Here is a 21,775-nt window from a genome sequence, read left to right on the forward strand (position 1 = left end):
CGGGTCATGACTTAGTGCAGTGTTGTGAAGGATGTCAGGGAGAGGTGGGAACAGCACGAACCCAAACACGTCCAGGTCTTGAAGTTTGTTCCATGACCACTTATTGCATGTCGACGGCTGATGGAGTCTGAGATAATGTAGCAGAGTAAAGCCAAAAGCAAACAGGCATATGTCTCTTCTATTGAGGCCGACTCAGAGCTAAGGCCAATGTCAACACAACCCAGCTCAGACTTATATTGAAGGTTAACAAGCAAACTGATATCCTGAAAGTCAAAGAGGCTGACAACGTGCCGACCCAGCTGCATGATGCTTTGCATGTGAACGCACTCTGTTTATTCACTGACTGACAGTTTTTTTTTCTGGAGATGATAAACAAGAACTAATCTGCTTGTTAAGAAATAAACTAGCACCATCTGAATTGACAAACAAGTAAGTACATGCAAGAACAATTGCAAAGTAGTTTTAAAATACATTTCATACACAGGTCATTAGCTGTACAGGGACAAAAGAAAACAGAGACAAGATGAAAAGAAATCAATTTAAAATCAGAAAAAACTGTAATTTTTGATTAAAAAGAGCAAAATAAAAGGTAAAATATATAAAATGGATACAATCTGAAAATAAATATATATATATATATATATATATATATATATATATACATTTAAGTAAATAAGTTAAGGAGTCAAATAATGCAAATACAATAGATAGAAATGTGTAAAATAATAGAAAAACTGAATGAGATGCAATGAGTGAGACTTTGTTAGGAAGGTTTTGCTGAAGGCTCAAGTGAATACATCAGCTGTACTGAACATTTGAACTTTGATAAAGTTCAACCATCCATCCCCACTGCTTCCGCCTTCCTGCCTTGTATGTGTTTTCATTTCTCTTGGTCTTTTGGGAGAGACCATGTTGGATAACATCCACCCATCAGCAGCTCCGCCTGTGTGACATAAAAAGAAAACTCCAGCTTTGAAAAACACTTTTTGATCCAATCAGGAATCTGGGCTCTACCAAGAAGCATGTGGTTACAAAACAACGTCAGAATCAACATGCAGGCAGGAGCCTTGTGTGGGAGAGCACAGAGATGTTTCCAGTGAGGAGGACTTTATTTCTTCCTCCCACACATTTACTGTTTCCACACCATTCACATTATTAGGGGCACAATTTAGAAGAACAACACTAACACTTAAAGGGACATGTACTCCTTATCCTCTGAGTTGCTCATAACTTATTCTTTCTCCGTTCTCATTTCTTCTCAAGGTATATACAAGAAATTTGGATATAAAATGTTTGGGTAAAAATGTTTATACAACGTAATGTTTTCTACATCCACATGATTTTCCAGCTGATTTTTTCCATTTATAACTTTTGCTTTTGTTGAGGTCAAGGAAAATGAAACCCAGTGTACTGGATACTGTTTACCCACAGCTGAACTGAAATCTATGTTACATCTGTGCTTCATAAAAATCACATGGGTTGCTGCAGTTTTATAGTCTCTCTCTCTCTCTTTATTTAATCGTAATTCAATATTGGCTTAGGTGCTTGGTTTCAGTTTGCATTTAGATTCAGAATTGCTTTTGCAGAGTGGGTATCAGTGGGGAAAAGACAATTCAGCATTGGTATGTTTGAGACTGAAAGTGAATGCAAGATGAGATGAGATTCATTTTCATTCTTCTAATTTTCTGTTAAGTGATATGTTTTTTCAAAGCCTAAGCGTTCATGGCAGCAATATAGCCAGAGCTGGCAAAAGTAGACACATACTTTACTCAAGTAAAAGTACTGATTCAACCTCTTTACTCATTGAACAGTATACAGGATCTAAACTGCACTCAAATTATAAAAGTCAAATGTTCCTCTCTGAAGACTCAAATGCATTCAAACAAAAGTAACGAGCCTCTTTTGAAAATGTAAGGCTTGGAAAGTACAGATCTCTGTGTTTAAATGAAGGGAGTAAAAGTAGAAAGTTGTCAGGAAAATGAATACTTCAGTAAAGTAGAGATACTTGAAAAGTGTACTCAAAGTATTTGTGCTTTGTTACGTCCCACCTCTGGCACTGGCCTGGTGTTGATACACAGTACAGTACAGTTGTTATGAAACGTACGTTCAACTTGAGACCTGACATGCACAACACAGTGACCATGACATAAGCAGACACATGTGGAGGAACAGCTGGAAGAACAATCCAGCTGCAGCCTGCAGAACCTACAAACCACACCCCCCGCGGGACCACGCCCATTCCCATTAGCAGCAGTGGTTTATTAGCAAGGGAACCACGCCCACTTCCAGACCTAACCCTATAACCCTATGTTCTCTCTTCCTGGCTGCAGCACAGACCCTGTATCTGTGAGGTAATAAACTCTGCAGGGGAGCAGAGCATCAACCTACATCAGACCAGACACAGGGATGAGGAGAGAGGAGAGAGGAGAGCGGAGAGCGAAGAGAGGAGAGGAGAGAGGGACGTGTTCAAAACTAAAGAGAAACTCTGAGAGCAAAGTTCATATCCTGGAAAGAATGACAGATGGAGACAGACTTTCTAAAGGCTGCAACAACTGCTCTGACGCCTGCCTGCAACCGAACGCCACCTGGTGGTAAAAACGGTGCATAGCATTATTATAAATGTGGACAAAAGACGTTTCCCTGGGAAAGACAAGCTGCATGCTTTTATTATAAAGACAAATGATATACGACCAATAATAAAGATCCTCTCCCTGTTCTAAATTCACAAGAGGTGTGTGTGTCTTATGCTTTTGACTGGTAAACAAGTGAATACATATACAACCTGTAAACTATATTTTATATGTTTAAGAATCAGCTTTAGTATTATACATATATAAATTAGTATTACATTTCAACACAGCATATATATGTCACAAAGTACAACTAGAATGTCACTCAGTAGATCACATACCTGCACCAAGGCCCAGGAGTATTACAAGAAAGTGACAACAATATCCGTCCATTGTGTGTGTGTGTGTGTGTGTGTGTGTGTGTGTGTGTGTGTGTGTGTGTGTGGCATCCTGGACAGGACTGGAGTAATACACTGAGTCTTAGTTAGAAGACTGGCTGCATCATTTGGAACCATCTGAAGATGAGCTGCAGACCCTGACTATAATGAACTACAGCAATCTAACTGTGACAATACAAAAGGCGGATAAGCAAAAATATCTCGAAAATGAAAAGAGTTTGGTTTTGGTGTGATAATGTACCATGGTGATGTCAACAACAGCATAATAACAACATGAGGAAAAGATGATGAATGAAAAGATGAAATAAATTACAAGAAAATTAGTACAAGAAGGGTGCACATGTAGCCCCCGCTGCACGTTCACCCACATGCATCCTGCAGATGAAGAACTCCAGCAAAAAGTACAAAGGGATGAACACAGGTTTTGTTGCACGAACATTTTATTTCCATTAGTGCTGAGAACAAGCTCAGAGGCAAACTGCAGCTTTAATAATCAGTTATGTTCTATTTTCAGAGACTAAACATTGTTTTGTGTTACCATTATTTCCAAAGGCACCTGCAGTGTACAGATTATAGTTTACTCTCTGACATAGCGAATATGAAGTGATGTGTGGGGAGTGACAGAAATAATAAATAATGAAAATGAGAAGTGGTGATGAAAATCTGCTATCAACTCAGTAAGCAGGAAACAGATGAGTGAGATGGGCACACACACACACACACACACACACTACATTGATTTCCCCAGAGAATTACTCTTACGGTGACCATAGTTACTACCTGCCTAACCTTAAAACGTGTCTTCACTGTAAAATGTATTGATATGCATTATGGGGACTTGTAATTTGTCTCCATAAAGAAGACAAGTCCCCATAATGAGACTGTGTAAACAGATTAAGGTCCCCGCAACATGGGTAATACCTGGACCATACTTTCTCTTTCTAGCTCTTTCTCACACACACGTTCTAGTTGCTCAATCTAATTAAATGATGTTACATGCACATGTATTTTTGATGTCTAAGAGCTTAATATTTACAAATAAAACTGGTATGATGTGGATGACTGAGGGACCTGTTATTTTATTTCAGCATTCAGTATTAGATCATGTCACTGGAGATACCCAGTCTCTTGAAACATCACTTTCTGCGCTCTGTAAAATCTCTACCTAAATATCTTGCTCTCAGAACACTACAAAAATAGAAAATCAATAGATGATAATACTGCATAGAAATAATTGTATATTCAGTATATGACTAACGCAGAATAAGGTGTCATCGGTATACAGTATGAGAAAAGAAATATACAGCAAATAGTAAGACACTAACAAAAATAATAACAAAACTGTCTTTTCTTTAGTGGACTTTTTCTGAATTTCTCCTTGTACACTTTCTACTTTAGCTTAAGTATGTCATTCAACTCATTCAACATAAGTTACACATGACAGGGCAGAGTAAAGTGGAAAGACATCTAGTCTCGATAACAGTAAAGCTAAATTTACAAAACAAGTTTAAACGAGTTTAAGAAATCTCACGATTTCAATACACAACAGTCTGTATATTCAGCTTACATATGGAATGCACCAGCACCAGCCATTCATAGTTATGATTTCTTAATTACAGACAAACTGGAAACCTTCCAGTTTAAGATGACCTCACCCGTGACTGTCGGCCAAATACGGATGTGTATTTTGGTAGAAGACTACCACCAAAGTAACGGCCTGTGGCCTACAAACTGTGCACTATGTAGTTTTGCTGTCAGTGCTGTGCTAGTCCAGTGAAAATTTACAAGCACTTTGAAAACATGAGCATTAAAACTTATGACTCTGAGCTAAATTCAACTAAACCTTTGCAAGGCGTTGCAACAATTTTTCTTTCCAATTTCGTAATATAATTCAAACTATTGAATGGTTAGGGTGTGATGGCATCGAAGTAATTGATTAACTTTTGGGGAAAAACACTTATTGGCAAACTTGTTGAGAGTTAGATCAAAAGATGGATACTTCTCCTGGCTGTAGCTTCATATTTGACAGACCATGCGAGAGTGGTATCAAACCTCTCATCTAACTCATGGCAAGAGAGTGAACAAGTGCATTTTCCAAAATATCAAACTGTTTCTTTAAACTGAATTTAGCCCTGAGAAACAACATACAACGGTACCTTTAAAAAACAGAAAAATAAAGATCTACTCAACACTAAGAGGCAGTTTGTCATCTTATTGATAATACAGCAATCTATATACCTCATCATCTATGTACATGCTTATCCAATCCGCTGATCAATCAAAAAGTAAAATCAAACTATTGCCAAGACTTTAAATTACCTATTCACTCAATTGAATAATATTGGTCTATGATATCATATGGAATACAATGACAGAGCACACTCCAAATACTTTTTGCAAACACATGGCATGTTTATGTCTTCATCTGTGCCCTTCGACAAAGAGGAATGTTAAAACTAAAATAAATAGACATGGCAGGAACTTCGTAAGGTAAGAAACTGCCTCTTTCTTGGCCAATAGGTATTCAGTGTTTCATTGCCTGAGAATTTGTCCACAGTTGTGTTGAGAGAAGTAAATGACCAATGGTGTCAAAGGATATTTTCATTGAAAACACTGTGGCAAGAGGTCTTTAATACTGAGAGGAATGGTTTGAGAAGGCTTCCAAACACTCGAGAATCCACCTCTTTGTGTGCTACTGTGTTTCTAAGTGTCTCAAACCCAGTACTGGTTCTTTTTCAGGGTCGGGTTTGTTGTCCGACAGTGCTGCAACAACTCCGGGTCTGCGTCTTTGGAGTCCATGTTGGACATGGGGATGTTATTGGCCGGATCAGTTTTGCGAAAGGTCTCAGTGCCGGCCACCTCTCCGTTTTTGGGCTTGGAAGCTGCCGTCTGGACGTCGTGCTTTCCTGTCTTGTTTTTACGAATCAGGTAATAGGCCAAGATGGCTGCCAGTAGCAAAAGGAGGAGGATTACCAGGATGGGAATGAGAATAGACCAGAAGTTGCTTCGTCGGGAGACATGTGGTCTTCCGTCGGGGCTAGAGCCAGGAGTTGCTGTAGTGGGGGGATTTCCATCGGGCCAGTCCATGTTGCTCCTCCAACGGGGGCTTGCTGGAGTCGCATACGGGGCTTCTGAGGGAGTCCTCAACAGAGTGACTGGGTAGATTCCAGAAGCATTGTAGGGGCCTGTCTGAAAGGCAAGCACACACTCAGCAGGAGGCACCCCATGGGCTTTGAGCAGGAAGCGTGCCTCATCCTGAGCAACACCACCTTGTGATCCAGATGTATGATTTAGGATTTCCATGGCTACGAGGCCTTCATCCAAGTCCTTGTGGCTAAATGTGTCCACTGGTTGACCTGCACCAGCACCCCCAAACCTCACAAAACGAGCCCCCCGTGGCTGTTGGATGACAGTGAATGTGGGGGATTTTCTGGTCTTGTTTGCCAGCGGAGTTGCGTCCAGAAGCTTCCTGTCCAGTTGGACAAGAGTACCCTGCGGTAAGAGAGGATCCTGAGCGATGTTGGCCAGAGGCTGAACTGTGATGTTGAGGACAGAGGAGACGTTAGCAGCCCGACTCTGGGCCACAAATGCAACGCTATCTCGAGGAGAAGTGGACTTCACAAAGCGGACACTGACTCTGCCTTCTTTGATCTGTTTCTGCCTGAAGGCTGATGTGGGCTGTCGGTCAACCATGACAGCTGCATACTTGGGAACACTTGTGATCTTGTAAACGATGTCCTCCTCAACAGGGCCCCTGGTAGTGGCCTTCAACATCTCCTCAGTCACCAGGGTCTCATCATCACCTTGTTTCACCTTAATCTCAGTAGCTTTGTCAAGAAACAAAGTGTGAGCGAGGACGCCAATGTGGAGCGTGTGTGGTTCTGTTTGGTGTTCTCCATCTGAGACAATGAATTCCACAAATCCATCTACAAGGCTGTCATCACTGAAGAAGCCCACCTGCCCACGATTGACCATTTCTTGTGTGAAGTCAGTGATGGGGTCCATTGTGAGAGAGTCAACCAGTCGACCGTTGCTAGGAGCTTTGGTGACCTTGAATTGCACCTCATCTGGTGGACTGTCTTCGTCTTGAGTGTTGAGATGCTTCTGGGTCAAGATGGTCATGGAGCCTTGAATGACCTCCAAGAGCATGTCTGTCGTAACTATTTCAGGAGGGTCAGAGCCTCGCCGTTTGATTGAGATGTTAAATATCTCCTCCAGGACAACGGACTCTGCTGGTGAGGCCACAGCTTGACTCTCAGATTTAAGACGGGCCCTGAAAGAGAAGCTGTCGAATGAGGCTCCTGAGTCATCATGCAGATACTCCAGCTTTCCTTGATTTACATCTTCCTGCATGAAGGAGGGGGCATTGCGGGGCAAGTCCTGACCACTCAGGGTGATACGACCGTGATCAGGAAAACGCTTAATCTCAAAAACAACATCCACATCATCTTGATTAGCCTCACGTACGCTAGCCAGAAGGTTGGAGGCATCAAGAATTGAATCATCAATGGTTTTCCTCTGGCCCTGCACAATTTCCAGACCTGAATGGAAACAAGAAAAAAGAAAAAATATTAAATATCATCAAATTCACTTTTCAGAAGTATTATATTTCCAGTTTAGGCCGTCTCCTGTCGCTATTTAATTACGCATCACAGTACACTGGCAATGCTGGCACACGAGGAGAGACAGATGGAGCAGGGCGCTTGTTGTTTTGGCAGCGACGGAAGCAGAGGTTATAAATCTCTTTATGACTCTGGACTGTTAAGGCAATTACAGTAGATAATAAGAAAGTTTCTCACTGTGAAATATTTTACTGAAGAATATAAAAAGACAACTGAGGCAATTTCCGACTATAGTGGCAGATTAATCAGAGATGGACGTGACTGTGATTTTTACCACAAGACACATTGTTTTTTCATTAAACCTGAGATTTCTGTGCATAATTTTTAAAATAGGATCCATCAGTGATTCAGTCGTAACTGCAAGATGAAGTAAGGTCACATTTTCAAACAAACAAACAACACATCAATATTAATGGTTAATCCAATGGTACTCTAGGTCTATGATTTAAGGTGGAACCTTCTAATGGGGCTTTGCAGTATTATACACATCTGTGGATGTCAACGTGCGTGTGTGCATGTGTCACACCTATGAGTTTCCAGCTAACCGAAACCCAATCTGCATGTCTTTGGATTGTGGGAGGAAGTTGTAATGCTCCTTAATTCAGATCCAGGACAAACCTACCTGATGTAGTGCACCTTACATGAAAGTAATGTGAATTATGTTTAACATTAGTGGGGTGATACGATGTAAGATGTGATGTGCCTTCCTTTGTTGTGTGGAGTTCAGGTGTAAGTTATAGTTAAGGCTGGAAGGAAAACCTGTCTTACTGTAAATTACTATAGTGGTCTTAAAAAACAGGTAATTTACTGAACATGAACATTGTGTCCCTCCCTTATTTTGCCATTTACCTTTGTTCTTCCACAGCTGTGATGAGATGTTGCTGTGAGCAGCGTAGTAAGAGATGGTGATGGGGAGGATGTGTCGGACATCTGGAGCTGGTTGGGACGACAGGGTGAGCTCTACGGAATCCCTCACCACCCAAAAAGCCTCCTCAGGTATCTGGTGCTCGTAGAAGACTGCTCCCGACTCCAGCTGTGTGTCAGTGAAAACAAAGTCTGAACATGATAATCAAATTCAATGGAGGCTTAGATCACAGATTACCTCTTGGCAGGTTTTAGCCACTGGTAGCAGGTTCATTTCATTTCATTATCCCATTGTGTGTCACTCTAGCAGAGTATTTTCTTTCTCTTTCTGTACCAGCAGCAACTATAAGATTTTGTATCATTCCAGGCAACTTTTTCCTGACTATGAAAGTCTCACATTGATATAAGCTCAGATTTTGTAGTGACGTTATGTCTGTAGTCACAAGCTTATTTTGCCCTTTGTTATACAAAAAATATGTGTTTGGCTCTATTTTCTACCCCTCTGACGTTAGTGAGTCCCACAGGGAAAGGTCAGCTCAAATAGCTGCAGCAGTGGTTTGGCTCGGCTGAACTGGGATACTGGTTGGAGATCTGGAATGTGACGGCCTGTGTTCACTCTCTGAGGCCACTGTGTCCTGAATTCAACCCATCTCTCTCGTTCCATCTCTCTTACACACGCACAAGCAAATGTGCACGGCTATATCCGTGTCTGCATGCACAAATGCACACTGCTGGAGATCAAATCTTGTTTTCAGCCCAACCTAGTGTTACTTTCTGTCACACTCTAAACGGAGCAGTTTGCACGGAAGGAATTTGTTCTCATGCTCATCCAAGCACGGTCAGATGTCGGGTTTGGAAATGAGCTGATAGTCTTGAATGAATGGAGATGAGAGTGAGAGCATAATTTCACCATGGCAGACAAACATAGGGCAGATGGTACATGCAAAATGGTACTTGTGTGTCCTACACCAAAACCATTAAATACTAACTATTCATTCCATATAGACTTTCTCAAATCCAAGCTGGCTATGGTCACATAATCTACACAGAAAAACTAGAATGGCACTAAATTGAGTTCATACCTTCGCCAAGGCCCAACAGTCTTCTTATGAAACCACATTTAAAATTCCCCTAAATGAAAAAAGGAACTCTTTGAATCAAGAGCCACACCCTGATGAAAGGTTGGCCAAAACATGTAGGTGTCAGCTATTAAAAGTCAATAACATTTTATTACAGTCAGAGTGATGGAAATGTTCCTTCCTTTGCATCACTTAGAGCATATTTTCCAACCATACAACTGAAGGAAAAACTGTTATATAGCAAATATAGTATTTATATAGTGCCATGCTTTGCCTGTCCCTTCTCTGTTCTCCCCCCACATATGCATGGATTTTCCGCATATAATAGACTTGTTTTAACAGTATTATAGACACACATAGACATTGCCCCTTAAGCCCCCCACCCACTACAATATCAGTACATTAATAATACCAATTTTTGATCAACATAGCCTAACTAACATAACTAATAATGAGAAAAAGAAAATAATAATGACAATCAGCTGCACACAATACAAACACGAATAAGTGGCTGCCTAATAATAGTACACATTAGTAGACTAGTCTGCTCTGTTTGGATCATTTGTTAATTAATCCTCTAGATCCATAAGATTACTAACTTTTCCATGGACATATCTGTTGCCATCTATCTCAACCATCTGCCTATCCTTGGCAAATGTATATTGTGAGGGTATAACTGAATTATAAATATCTTTGGTTCAAGAGGAAGCTTGACAATGAGGATTTCATCGATCTTGTGATTCACCTCTTTCCAGAATTGTATCTCTTTACACTCCCATACACAGTGAAAAACTGTCCCCTTAACGTCCTTACATTTAGTGCAAGTGTCAGGAATGTCACTGTTGAATCTGTGCAGTTTAGCTGGGCTGACGGACGTACGCATCAGCCAGTTATATCCTCATCCTGTTTCCAGACCTCCAATCTAGACTCTGAGGATTCTGAAGAACCTGACTCCACCATGACGTATAATACTGAAATTAGGCCCTTAACATAGCTGTCCCGTCACTGTCAATAATATATTCAACCCTGTCAGGGCAGAAGCTTTGACAGAGAGAAACAGTAGATCTACTTGACAGTCACTGAGACAAATATGAGTAAAATATATGGGTAAAAACTCAAAAATTCCTAAAGTTTAGAAAACGAATGTATGTGGTGACATATTCAAGGAGGCCCCCTGCTGGTGAAGAGGAGGAACATGCCTCATATGCTGTGTTAATGGTCACTGAAACAGCACACTCCTGCCATAAACAGAGGGCAGTTTAAGTTCAGGTATAAAATTATACAACCTCATTAGGAGAGTCAAGGATGAATAATTAGGGTCAAATCAGGACATTCAGGTGAGTACAAATGAATGATAGGTAATAAAATAAGTAGTAAGTTTAGGTTAGTGTACGGCTAGCTTACACTGTGCTGGGAGATGCAGGGAATAGTCAGTGTAAAGCTAAACTGATCATTTGTCCAATTATTAATATTGGAAAAGTCAATTAATATATCACTACCAAATAGAGATAGAGATAAGACCAAAATATTCCCTGGTGACTCCCAATATGACCCCTAAGAAATGAGTTGTTACTTAACTTATGAAAGAACTAGGAACCATATATATGAAGTATATTCAGGGAAATGTATGCTTTTGTGTGAAAAGCGTCTAGATATTCTTTGCAATTGTCAACTTACATTTGGAACCAAAGGCATTATGACATATCAAGAGCTGCAACATTAAACACTCTCTCACACACACACGTGTGTCTTTATTATTATTATGTACACACACACACACACACACACACACACACACACACACACACACAGAAAGACCAGTGTCATTATCATTTCTTATCTGTCTGATGGAGTGCAGTGTAAGATGACTCGAGACCCTTTATTGGCTATGACTACCAGCCTGCTGTTAATAGGAATATGAAACCTGAAAATGAATCTCTTAACTACATATTCACATTTTTTTTTTTTTGGTTTCTCTGGCAAGTTTTTATTAAAAGGCCTTTTATTACCTCTACCAAATAAGTTATGTTTCTATCAGTATATGTTTGTTTTTTGTTAGAGGAAACTTTTTTTAGTTTCTTTAACATGGCGAGATACGACGTTAGCATTGGCGGAGGTAAACATTATCTTTAGTTTGAATATACTGTACTGTTGATGGTTTAAAAACTAACTTTATTTATTTTTACAGTTATTTATTACTAACAAGTGGGTTATTGAGATAATTCCTATTATTATTATTATCAGTATTATGTTTCCTTGAAGAAACACACACAAACACACACACACAAACACACACACACACACACACACACACACACACACACACACACACACACACACACACACACACACATACACACACACATACACACACACAGCGAAAGAGTAATTACCTGAGTTTGTGAGAAGCGGGTAATTTCTTCATACTGGTTCCTGTCGTTAGCCAGGATGAGTCTTCCCAAACGTGGTGGGCGAATAAGAGAGTAGCTTATCTCGTTTCCATCCTCATTGGTTACAGCCCCCAGATTGGCGCTTGTGATGGGCTGCCTTGTTCCTGTGACAACACAGACACACACATGGTCCTCTCACTGCTGAGATGATTCTGAGTAAAATGCCCTCTCTGTTGGCAGCGGAGTGGAGCTCGTAAAATTAGGCAGAGTTCATAAATGTCTCAGAATTTAGTGGCTCCAGTAACTCATGCACATTATCATGCAAAGGAGCGTCCTGGTGTGGAGGGGTTCATTCCAACTTTTTATCCAAGCTTTAAATAAAAGTGTGACAACTCGTCTTCTACGTCAAACATAAAAGTGACATTTATTATGAAAAGACCGAAGGGTTATTTCCTGAGATGACACCTGTGCTTGTTGAATCGTCTCACTTCTTAATACTTTCCTCAGGACCAGTCGTGATATCTTATTTCAACAGTATTTCAACCTTGAAATGAAAAAACTCTGCCAACAGTTTAGTCACTTCACTTTGAAATACAGCTTTTAAAGGCACCGGGACATGAGGGTAATTGAGACTGTGTGACATAAAATACACAACCTTCCTCTAATCTATGAAATATTAAATACATAAGTAATAATTCAGTCCCCTGCCACTCAAACCGTAATTGGTCTGATGTGACCAGAGGCAAGTAGAGGCTAATGTCCTCTGCCCGTGTGTTTTTGTTCCACTCACATTTAGCTTGTTTTAGATAAAATATTAATCATTTTGATGGAACGGACTCAATCTCTGGAAACTCAGGCGGGCAACATTATCTTGCAGTCGCCATTTTGTGGCTGATATACATTTACGCCATTAAATTTCGACTTCTTCTACGTCTGGAGAAAAGGCTACAATCAATCAATGTTCATGTCCTGTTAGTAAAAGTTTTCGTAGAGTAAATTTCATACATTAAAATGTTGCAATGTAACAATTTTCATTTAAATGTTTTACTTGTTATATTTCCTACAGTATGTAAAACATAGTATATTTTAAATACTCTGCACACCCAATACAAGCTTTCTGTCTTTTGGAAATACTCTTACTCTTAATACTACTTGTTACATTTCTAAGCCAGTGGTCAAAAGTACTTCTGATCTGATCCTGTATCTTTGGAAAATGTTGATATTTGCAATAAAAGCAAAATCTGACTCCATTTATGGACTGAAAACGAAACCTACTAAGGATCCTTCAATACAAGAAGGTTATTTTCTCTGAGGAAATAAGTGAGGTTTGGACAAACTCTCTGTGGTTAACCTCACTTTGTGTCTGACACAGCAGTTTTAAATCTGAGTTATGGTTGTGTAATTCAAGCCAGGGGTCAGAAGTTTATCTGAAGATTATAAGAGTATGTGCAATGTGAAAAAAGATAATATGTATATTTTCCTTCAGAGCATCACACCAAAGGAATTCAGGACCACAATCTATTGCTTGTTGAGAACCATCAATTTCAACTATTGTTACAAATTGTATAATTGTGTTATTATTGCATACATGTTTTCTATCACTGCAGGACGCCTATCAACATCTGGCAAAGTGACTGGTGCGCTTACATCTGTCTGAATGTGGATTAATGTAAATAACTGCTGACTTCCCGGTGTCAAATCTGGAGGATTTTGGCGTCTTACCTGGGAACACCATGAGCTCCTCCTGCGTTACCATGGTGATGGTGAGAGGCCTGGCTGTGATGACAAATTGATAGAGAGGAGAAGTGTGCTCGCCGTCTGTCACGGTGAAACTGAAACCACCAGACTCCTCACCTACAGGAACAGATGAGATTACTGTTGATGTTTGTCGTTCAGTTTATTCATCCTTTGTCTCCTTATTTCTTTCTGTTCTGTCTTTCATTCATCTTTATGTAATTATTATATGTGTCATTATGTATACTATAATCATAAAGATAGAATCAACTCTTTTACACAACAGAACCACAGTATATCTCTAAGGGTTTAATAGTGTTGTTGATCAATACCGCAAACGTATTGATTACTTTGCCAGGTAATAGGAACTCTAAGCTGTGTTATTGTAATTCAAGCAGTCAGACAGAGGTCAGTAGAGGTCATATATTTCACCACACTAATGAAACAACAGGGACGTCTGCTCCTCTCACCCTCATGAGTGAAGATGACCTCCCCTTTGTTTATGTTCGCTTGTGTGAAATTCAGGATGCCCTCTTCAGGCGCCTCTTTCAGCGCCACCATCCCATTGGTTGGCATCTCGACGTGGTAAACCAGTTCCTCGACAGGGGTGTCGGCGTCCTCGGTGCTCAGCATGCTGGAGGTGATGTCAGCTTCCTCCCCAGCGAGAACCTGAAACATATCAAAAGGCAGGAGGAGAGAGAGAGAGAACAGAGATGAAACACACAGCAGATAAAAGTCTGAGTTATGTTTGGAGAGATGTAACCCAAGTCAGAGGTCAGGAATTTGTCGGACGTGCAGCGTATGTAAAGATAATATGCTGCTGTACATGAAGATGATGTTCCAAAGTGATTTCATAGATAGAATAAAGTCATGATTGGGAAGAAAGTAACTAGCAAGGAGAACTTGCCAGCCAGAGTTTCACTTCCTCTGGATCGGAAATCATGTTGACTAATTTTAAGGAAAAACTAAACCCCTTTTGAATATCACACAGATGTAACTAACAATATTTTCTCTCAGTAGACTGCTACCAAACTCTTCCTTTCCACTACAGAGACAATTTCCCCTGATCAATGTGGTTCTTTCTTCCAAAACTTAAACTAAAGTCTAACTTCACAAGATGCTCTACATACTTCATTTGAATGCAGGAAGCCGACTGTTCTTCTGATATTCCCCGTCCAACATGACAAGTAGCCTAAAAGTCTAAATTTATTGAGATACTGAAGTCTCAAAATATTATGACTAATGTAAGTTTTTTTCCCATTTAAAATAGATTAAAAACTAAACAAAGAAACAAAAGAAAAATCTTATAAAAGAAATTATGCAGAAAAACAAGGCCACAAAACCCATCTCGCTCCTAGCCGTCTCCTCAGTAACAATTTAAAAGGTTAATTATTTCTCTGCGGCAGTCGAGACGGTCCTGTTATCAGAAGATGGAGCGCAGCAGTACAGGCTGAATGAGTCTCCTCGGGTGGAGGGGCTTTAATGGACATCTAATGGTCAGCTGGCTGAGAGGGGCATTAACTGAAAAAAATGGAGCAGATCCCCTGTAGAAAGACGATCTTAAATAGGTGGAATCAGTTGGGAGAGTGAGCGGAGGCTGCCCTGCAGTCAGAGGTATGCATCGATCTTGAAAGCCTTTCTCCCTCTGATGCCTCTCACGCTCTTTCTTAAGTCTCAGGATGAAGAGCCAGAAACCTCAGGCAGAGGTAGAGGAGAAGAGGGGAAGCTTCAGTCTCACATCTCAATGCTTCAGGTGTTACTTACCCAGTGACAGGGATGATTTATGCTACATGGTAAAGTGTACATCTTCCAGTATAACACAAACGTTCAGAGTTATTTTCTGATCTAATCTGATCAAGTGCTGTTATCCACTTTCTCTTTGCTTGTCTACCTCTCCTTATTAATTCCTTCAAAAAACTATGAGACCCTAAAACTGAGTGTTGCATTCAGATCTACGGATGTAACTGGCCATTGGAAAAAGAAAAAGAAATGTATCGACAATTTTATAACACTGATGCAGATACCTAAATGTTCTTTTATTGTTAAAAAACCCTGTTGTGAATATTCCTTTAAACGTCTTTGTGTGATGTCAAATTGTCTACATGTTCCCAGTTTTTTCATGGGAGCTGAAAAATCCACAACCAAATAATACAAGGGAGTCAGAGAGACATGGTACATTAACAAAAGTTGTTTTCAACAGTGGTTTAATGCATGAGGGAGGATTTTCTTTTTAATTTACCATAATAGCCTGAAAGCCTAATTTAGCATTTAATACTGCATGTAATGCAAACTCAAGATCTAGACACTTAAGGTGAAACCAAGGCCAAGGCAGCGAGTGCAAGTCACTGAAAAAAATTTAAAAAGAGTATTGCAACCATTATAGCAGCTCTGCAAGGCCTAACTTAAGCACAGGGCTTATTCAAGCTAAATGCAACATGCTAACATGCTCACAATGGCTAATACCATGCAGGTATTATGTTTACCGTGTCCACTGTGTGTAAGCGTGCTAACTTCATTGGTCAATTAACTCCAAACACAAAGGAGATGGTGATGAGAATATCATTAGATTTGGTCTCTCATGGGGGCGCTGTTGGGAAAGTCAGGGGACAGTTGTCCAAAGTTGTCAACTATGTCAGTTCAACTATTTCAGACAGTTTGTCTTTCACGTGTGAAGAGCGCAGCAGGATATTTTCTAGGTCAAACATATTCCCAACAACAGGAAATCCTCCAGAGCGATCAGTGGAGGGTGTGGTAGAGCTTGCAGGAGGCAGGATATAAATTATAAATTCCACTGCTGAAATCCCAGTGTTTTTGTTTACAGCACAGCGGCACCTTATCACCACAAGCTCTCAGATCTCATTTTTTTCCAAGTTGGCATCTTTGTCAATGTGTCTCCTTTTTTATACTGAGGTATTTGTATTGTTTTTTTTTCAGTTTTGCATCTGTTGTGCGATACAAACATCATCAACACGCCCACTCGCTTGCTGTATTCTCACACGGGCTCACACGGAGATTGACAATTTACTGGGGGGCTTGGATAAGTTCCTGGAAATATCTGGAAATGTCGGACATTTGCGTTCTCACATACAGCCCCTCTGGAAAATAGAAAATGTGCGTTGTGCATGTCTGAAAACAGATTTACAGATAATTGTGACAGCAGCAACACTGCTACTCTTTTAAGTCCTCTATGTTGTTTCTGGTATTTCAGACCCATCTGGATTAGGTCAATACAGCCAATGTGTGTTTAAGTGTGTAATTTAGTTGCCTTACACGCCGCTGCTCCTCACATCTCATTTGGTTTGATACAGCATCAAAGCTTTATCAGCCTGACACACAGCAGCAGCAGTTCAAAGCAGCTATTCATCATTACGCACGTTGTGCTTTTTTTTTTGCTTTTGACACATTGCATCTTTGTCTCTCTCTCAAATCTTTACTTTCGTGACTGCAGACATGTTTGAAAATGAAAGTTCTGCTGCTACACCACCGTTCTACATTCGCAAGTCCTGTGTAGCAACAGCAGAGGTCATTAAAAAGTAAACTGTCTCACAGTTCTGTCTGATAGAGTGGCTGTAGTCTGAACAAGTCCAGTCCACAGGAACACCTCTGAGGAAGGAAGCTCTCAAGTGTCACTCGCCTTCATTGCAGGATGAAGACAGCCTGCAGATGAGCTCGGCAGGTGGTGTGTCACCTTCAGAGGAATCCTATAAAGACATTCGTCACATCAAGCCTATGATAGGTGGGAATTTATCCACTGCACTGCTGAAGCCTGCAGAGAACCAGTGACGTCAGCCCCTAAAGATGCTCAGCCTCCAGGGGACAGTTTATATTTCAGGCCCGCAGAAAAGTGAGCCTGATGGTTTGTCCAGAGGCTGGTGGGGGAGCAGGGGCTGAACCCAAACATTTTTGTGCCAAATCTGGACTCTGTTAGCTGGAAGTGAATCTGTTTGCCTTAAGGCAGAGCATCCACCATCTCCTGTGAACCGGGGACGAGACAGCTGCTCATTGTATTATTCCCCCCCTGTTTTATCCCTCCTGCTATAGACAGCCAGACGTGAGAGGCTCACAGTCCTTTTGTGAGCACTAGGTGTGGTACAGTATGCAGACACTGCTACGCTGACAACAGTGCCACCCACCTGGACAATTCATTAGATTTAAGGCGAACTGTTGCAGGCAAAAGCTGGTATTATAATACCCACCTATCATTCTTCTACCACTACCAACACAGCTGAGGCTGTCGAAGATTTTCTTTCCAGAGATGGGGGGAAAAGCTCCAGGTATGAAGAAACATGAACCGTCGTGTTAATTTGAGAAATGTTTACACCTACAGCACTGGAGCTAGACTATGCTTTCATTAGTTTATAGTAAGTTTAGAAAGATGTTGCAATTAAAGGCCAAAATTCCAAAACTAAATCAGGTTCTCCTGCAGACCTCTGACAAGGTCAATTGAAAACACATGCTCAAGGCTGAAAAGCAGTTTATTTACCTTTATTGAGGAGGAGATGTTTTAAACCCTGTCTGTTTGTTTGTTGGTTTGTTTGTCTGTAATTTCCCAGGATTAAACAAAAGGTACTAGAAACTTGGAAGGGTCTGCCGTATGGATCAGAAAAGAACCCATTACAATTGTTTTACCACTTTCTTTAACATGGGTGACCTTTTTTGACATAAATAAATGCATCTTAATGGAAACACTCAGGCATATTTAAGGGATTGATTTCTATGACTCTGTGAAATTTAGTGCAGCTTAATTGAATTTCAGGGGACTCTTGGGCCTTGGCACTCAGTATGTGCCCTACTGAGTGCACTAGTTTTTTCTGTCCTGGGTTTCAAGCTTTCAGTGACACAGAGCATTCCTGATGGGTGTGGCTGGGAGGGGTCAGAGATCAGAGGGCTGGGGAGCAGACTGACGAGACAGGAGGTGAGTAAAGCTGGAGGCTGGAGAGGTGCATTGTGAGGCGAGCGTGGCAGAAGAGTCAAGAAGGAAAAAAGTCAGGAAAGGAAATAAACTACAAATCCCATTTGAATTGCCCGTAGATATAACTATGCTATCTTTGCATGTGTCCATCATATTAAAAGTCCTGACACACAAAATAAATGTCATTTTAATCTCATTGAGTTACTTTTCACTGATTTACTTTTACAACTACTTTAAATTTAAAACTGTTTTATTCTTCTTACATTTGAACAAATATAACGTCATATTATGTATGTCACTGCATCTGGGTCTGAAGATGAATAACTGCTGCCTTTATTTCTCTTGTTGCCATTCTTTCCCTGATCAATAGTTGATTTTGCACAGAAAATGTGAAATGACCCTAAATTCCTCCTCATAGTTCTCATACAAATGATTACACAGTTATGAGATATGATGATGATGATGATAACGATCAACATATATAGTTGTGATTTGAGCAGAAATACATCAGACTATCACTGGGGAGAATATAAAATCTTAGAGCTGCAGAACATTTTGCCTGAATAATAAAACATGTGTCAATATTTAAAATGAGGTCACATCACTGGATTCATGCTTTTCAGTGGAAATGTTTTTTTCTTCAGAGTGCAATCCACAACCCTTAACACTAGATGGCCACATCATCCCACACTTTACCCCAGCCGGCAGGTAATCTGAAAATGGCCTTGCAGATTGATGGTTTATGTAACAATCGATGCATTTAGCGCCTAGGAGGATGGGCTGCAAATTTAATTTGATCGGACACAATGGCTGATATTTCATTTGGAGGCAGTAATGAAGGAGCTGTTAAGGGCAAAGGACTTAGTTTGCTGATGAGTCAACAGGATACATCCATCTCTTAAAATGTTTAAGACTCTGAGGTGGGGACGGATATCTGGATCTGTATCCCTCTCTCTGTCTGAGGCATCCAAAACCTTGGCTGGTTTAAGAACAGGACACTTAAAGGTGTGTTCCTGTCGGTTGGGGAGTGGGAGGGAAAGCTGGACAAACTACAGGAAAACAACAAGAGCAAGAAAGACGACAGCAGCTGTAGCAGCAAAGAGGGAAAGAAGACAGTGGAGGTGTTCCATTTTGATTTCAGCTCCTCCTCTGCAGCAGTGGCATTTCTCTGTGAGACTGACTGACTACACACACTGACTACTGCTCTGAGCTTGAATGAGGGATACTACAATATCACCCACTGGTCATTCAGATGGATATCATGCAGATGGTTGGATGGATGGATAGATAAATAGATAGATAGATAGAGACACAGACAGAGAGAGACAGAAATACAGAGAAACAGAGAGAAGGAGGGATGGACAGATAGATATAGAGAGAGAGACAGACAGACAGAGAAACAGAGCAGGGGGGACGGAGAGATAGAGAGAGAAAGAAGGACAGACAGACAGAAAAACAGAGAGAGGGAGGGACAGATATACAGACAGAGAGAAACTAAGAGAGGGAGGGAGGGACGGATAGTTAGAATGATAGAGAGACAGACAGACAGAGAGAAGGAGGGATGGACAGATAGATATAGAGAGAGAGACAGACAGACAGAGAAACAGAGCAGGGGGGACGGAGAGATAGAGAGAGAAAGAAGGACAGACAGACAGAAAAACAGAGAGGGAGGGACAGCTATACAGACAGAGAGAAACTAAGAGAGGGAGGGAGGGACGGATAGTTAGAATGATAGAGAGACAGACAGACAGAGAAACAGAGAGAAGGAGGGATGGACAGATAGATAGAGAGAGAGAGACAGACAGACAGAGAAACAGAGCGAGGGGGATGGAGAGATAGAGAGAGAAAGAAGGACAGACAGACAGACAGAAAAACAGAGAGAGGGAGGGACAGATATACAGACAGAGAGAAACTAAGAGAGGGAGGGAGGGACGGATAGTTAGAACGATAGAGAGACAGACAGACAGAGAAAGAGAGAAGGAGGGATGGACAGATAGATAGAGAGAGAGAAACAGAGGGAGGGAGGGACATACGGACGGATGATGGATGGATGGATAGATAGATAGATAGATAGATAGATAGATAGATAGATAGATAGATAGATAGATAGATAGATAGATAGATAAAATAAGAAACTAGACTGTCAAGAATCCAGACTGATCCATTGTGACAACTCTTCAGAAATTCACCAAAGTCAAGTAGAAGTTACAGACACAGACGGAGACGGAGTGTAAACCCTAATCCACACCAGCTGTATCCTGTAGACTGGGCCAAATGGGATCAATGGTGAGCTTGAACAGAGCCTGATCACGGCAATGTAAGTCATCATGTCTGATCATCGGCTGCAGAGGTCACTACACACACACAAACTCAAACACAAACAGACACTTCCTGCTTTAAATCAATCCAACTGCTGCTGGGCCAGCGCCGGCTGTGTATGGGTTGAACATCCACGTTATTATGTTACGTTCCGCGGCACCGGCAGAGGAGATGCAGGGATTGGATGCCGCTTCCCTCTGCCAGAAAGCTGCGGTTCTCGCCGACCATCTTGGTTTTCCAAAAATACGGGTTGCCACGGAGACGCGGAGCCACAGGCTGAGCAGGGAAGGCTGAATGACACATTTGGTTTCCAGCTCTCTGAGCTGATTACTGCTGCCTTTTTCCAACTGCCTCCCTGCTCTTACAGTATGATCTACGTCACGGATCCAGCACAACTTCTCCTTTTAGGACTGACTTGAATCTTTTTGACAGCGTGGTACAAACACACTGTGGAGCTTGTATATAGTCAATTCAACAAAGAGGCTATTGAAGCAGCTGTCTTTTTTTGCAAACACACACGCATATATCCTTTCCTTTATTAGTCTGAAGAATCTAAGACACATAGTGGAAAACTTAAAAGATTAAACGTGTTCCTTTTCTTTGCATCAGAGCTGAGCTAATTCTACCAGTTACTTTATTTGAGTAGAATTCCACTGTGATAACTAAGAAAACAATAGTGATACACAGCTCTAGAGCACAACTAAGAAAAAGATTAGTCAAAATATACAAACTAAAATAATTTATTATCATTGAGACGTATGCATCCTATAAGGTGATATGTTTCCTTCTGTTCCAGTGGAATAGACATCAACACATTTTGGGTAGGCAGTAAAATGCATAGAGACACTGTACATCAGAGGTTCTGCTTCATGCTGCATGGCACAGTA

At 40.9% G+C, this 21,775-nt stretch overlaps 1 protein-coding gene across 1 annotated transcript in view; it reads right to left on the minus strand.

Moving 5' to 3' along the window:
• Positions 1-3,390: 3,390 nt before the first annotated feature.
• cspg4 (chondroitin sulfate proteoglycan 4) overlaps positions 3,391-21,775 on the minus strand; it is a 69,559-nt gene continuing 51,174 nt past the window's right edge. Inside the window, exons 7-11 of the mRNA XM_020078474.2 lie at positions 14,128-14,326; positions 13,646-13,777; positions 11,927-12,087; positions 8,440-8,623; positions 3,391-7,509 (exon numbers count right to left, since the gene is read on the minus strand). Of these exons, the coding sequence (XP_019934033.2) occupies positions 5,681-7,509; positions 8,440-8,623; positions 11,927-12,087; positions 13,646-13,777; positions 14,128-14,326 (2,505 nt within the window). The 3' untranslated portion in view covers positions 3,391-5,680. The remainder of the gene's footprint in view (positions 7,510-8,439; positions 8,624-11,926; positions 12,088-13,645; positions 13,778-14,127; positions 14,327-21,775) is intronic.

The sequence above is a fragment of the Paralichthys olivaceus genome, chromosome 7 (genome assembly GCF_024713975.1).
Source record: "Paralichthys olivaceus isolate ysfri-2021 chromosome 7, ASM2471397v2, whole genome shotgun sequence".
NCBI classification, from domain to species: Eukaryota; Metazoa; Chordata; class Actinopteri; order Pleuronectiformes; family Paralichthyidae; genus Paralichthys; species Paralichthys olivaceus.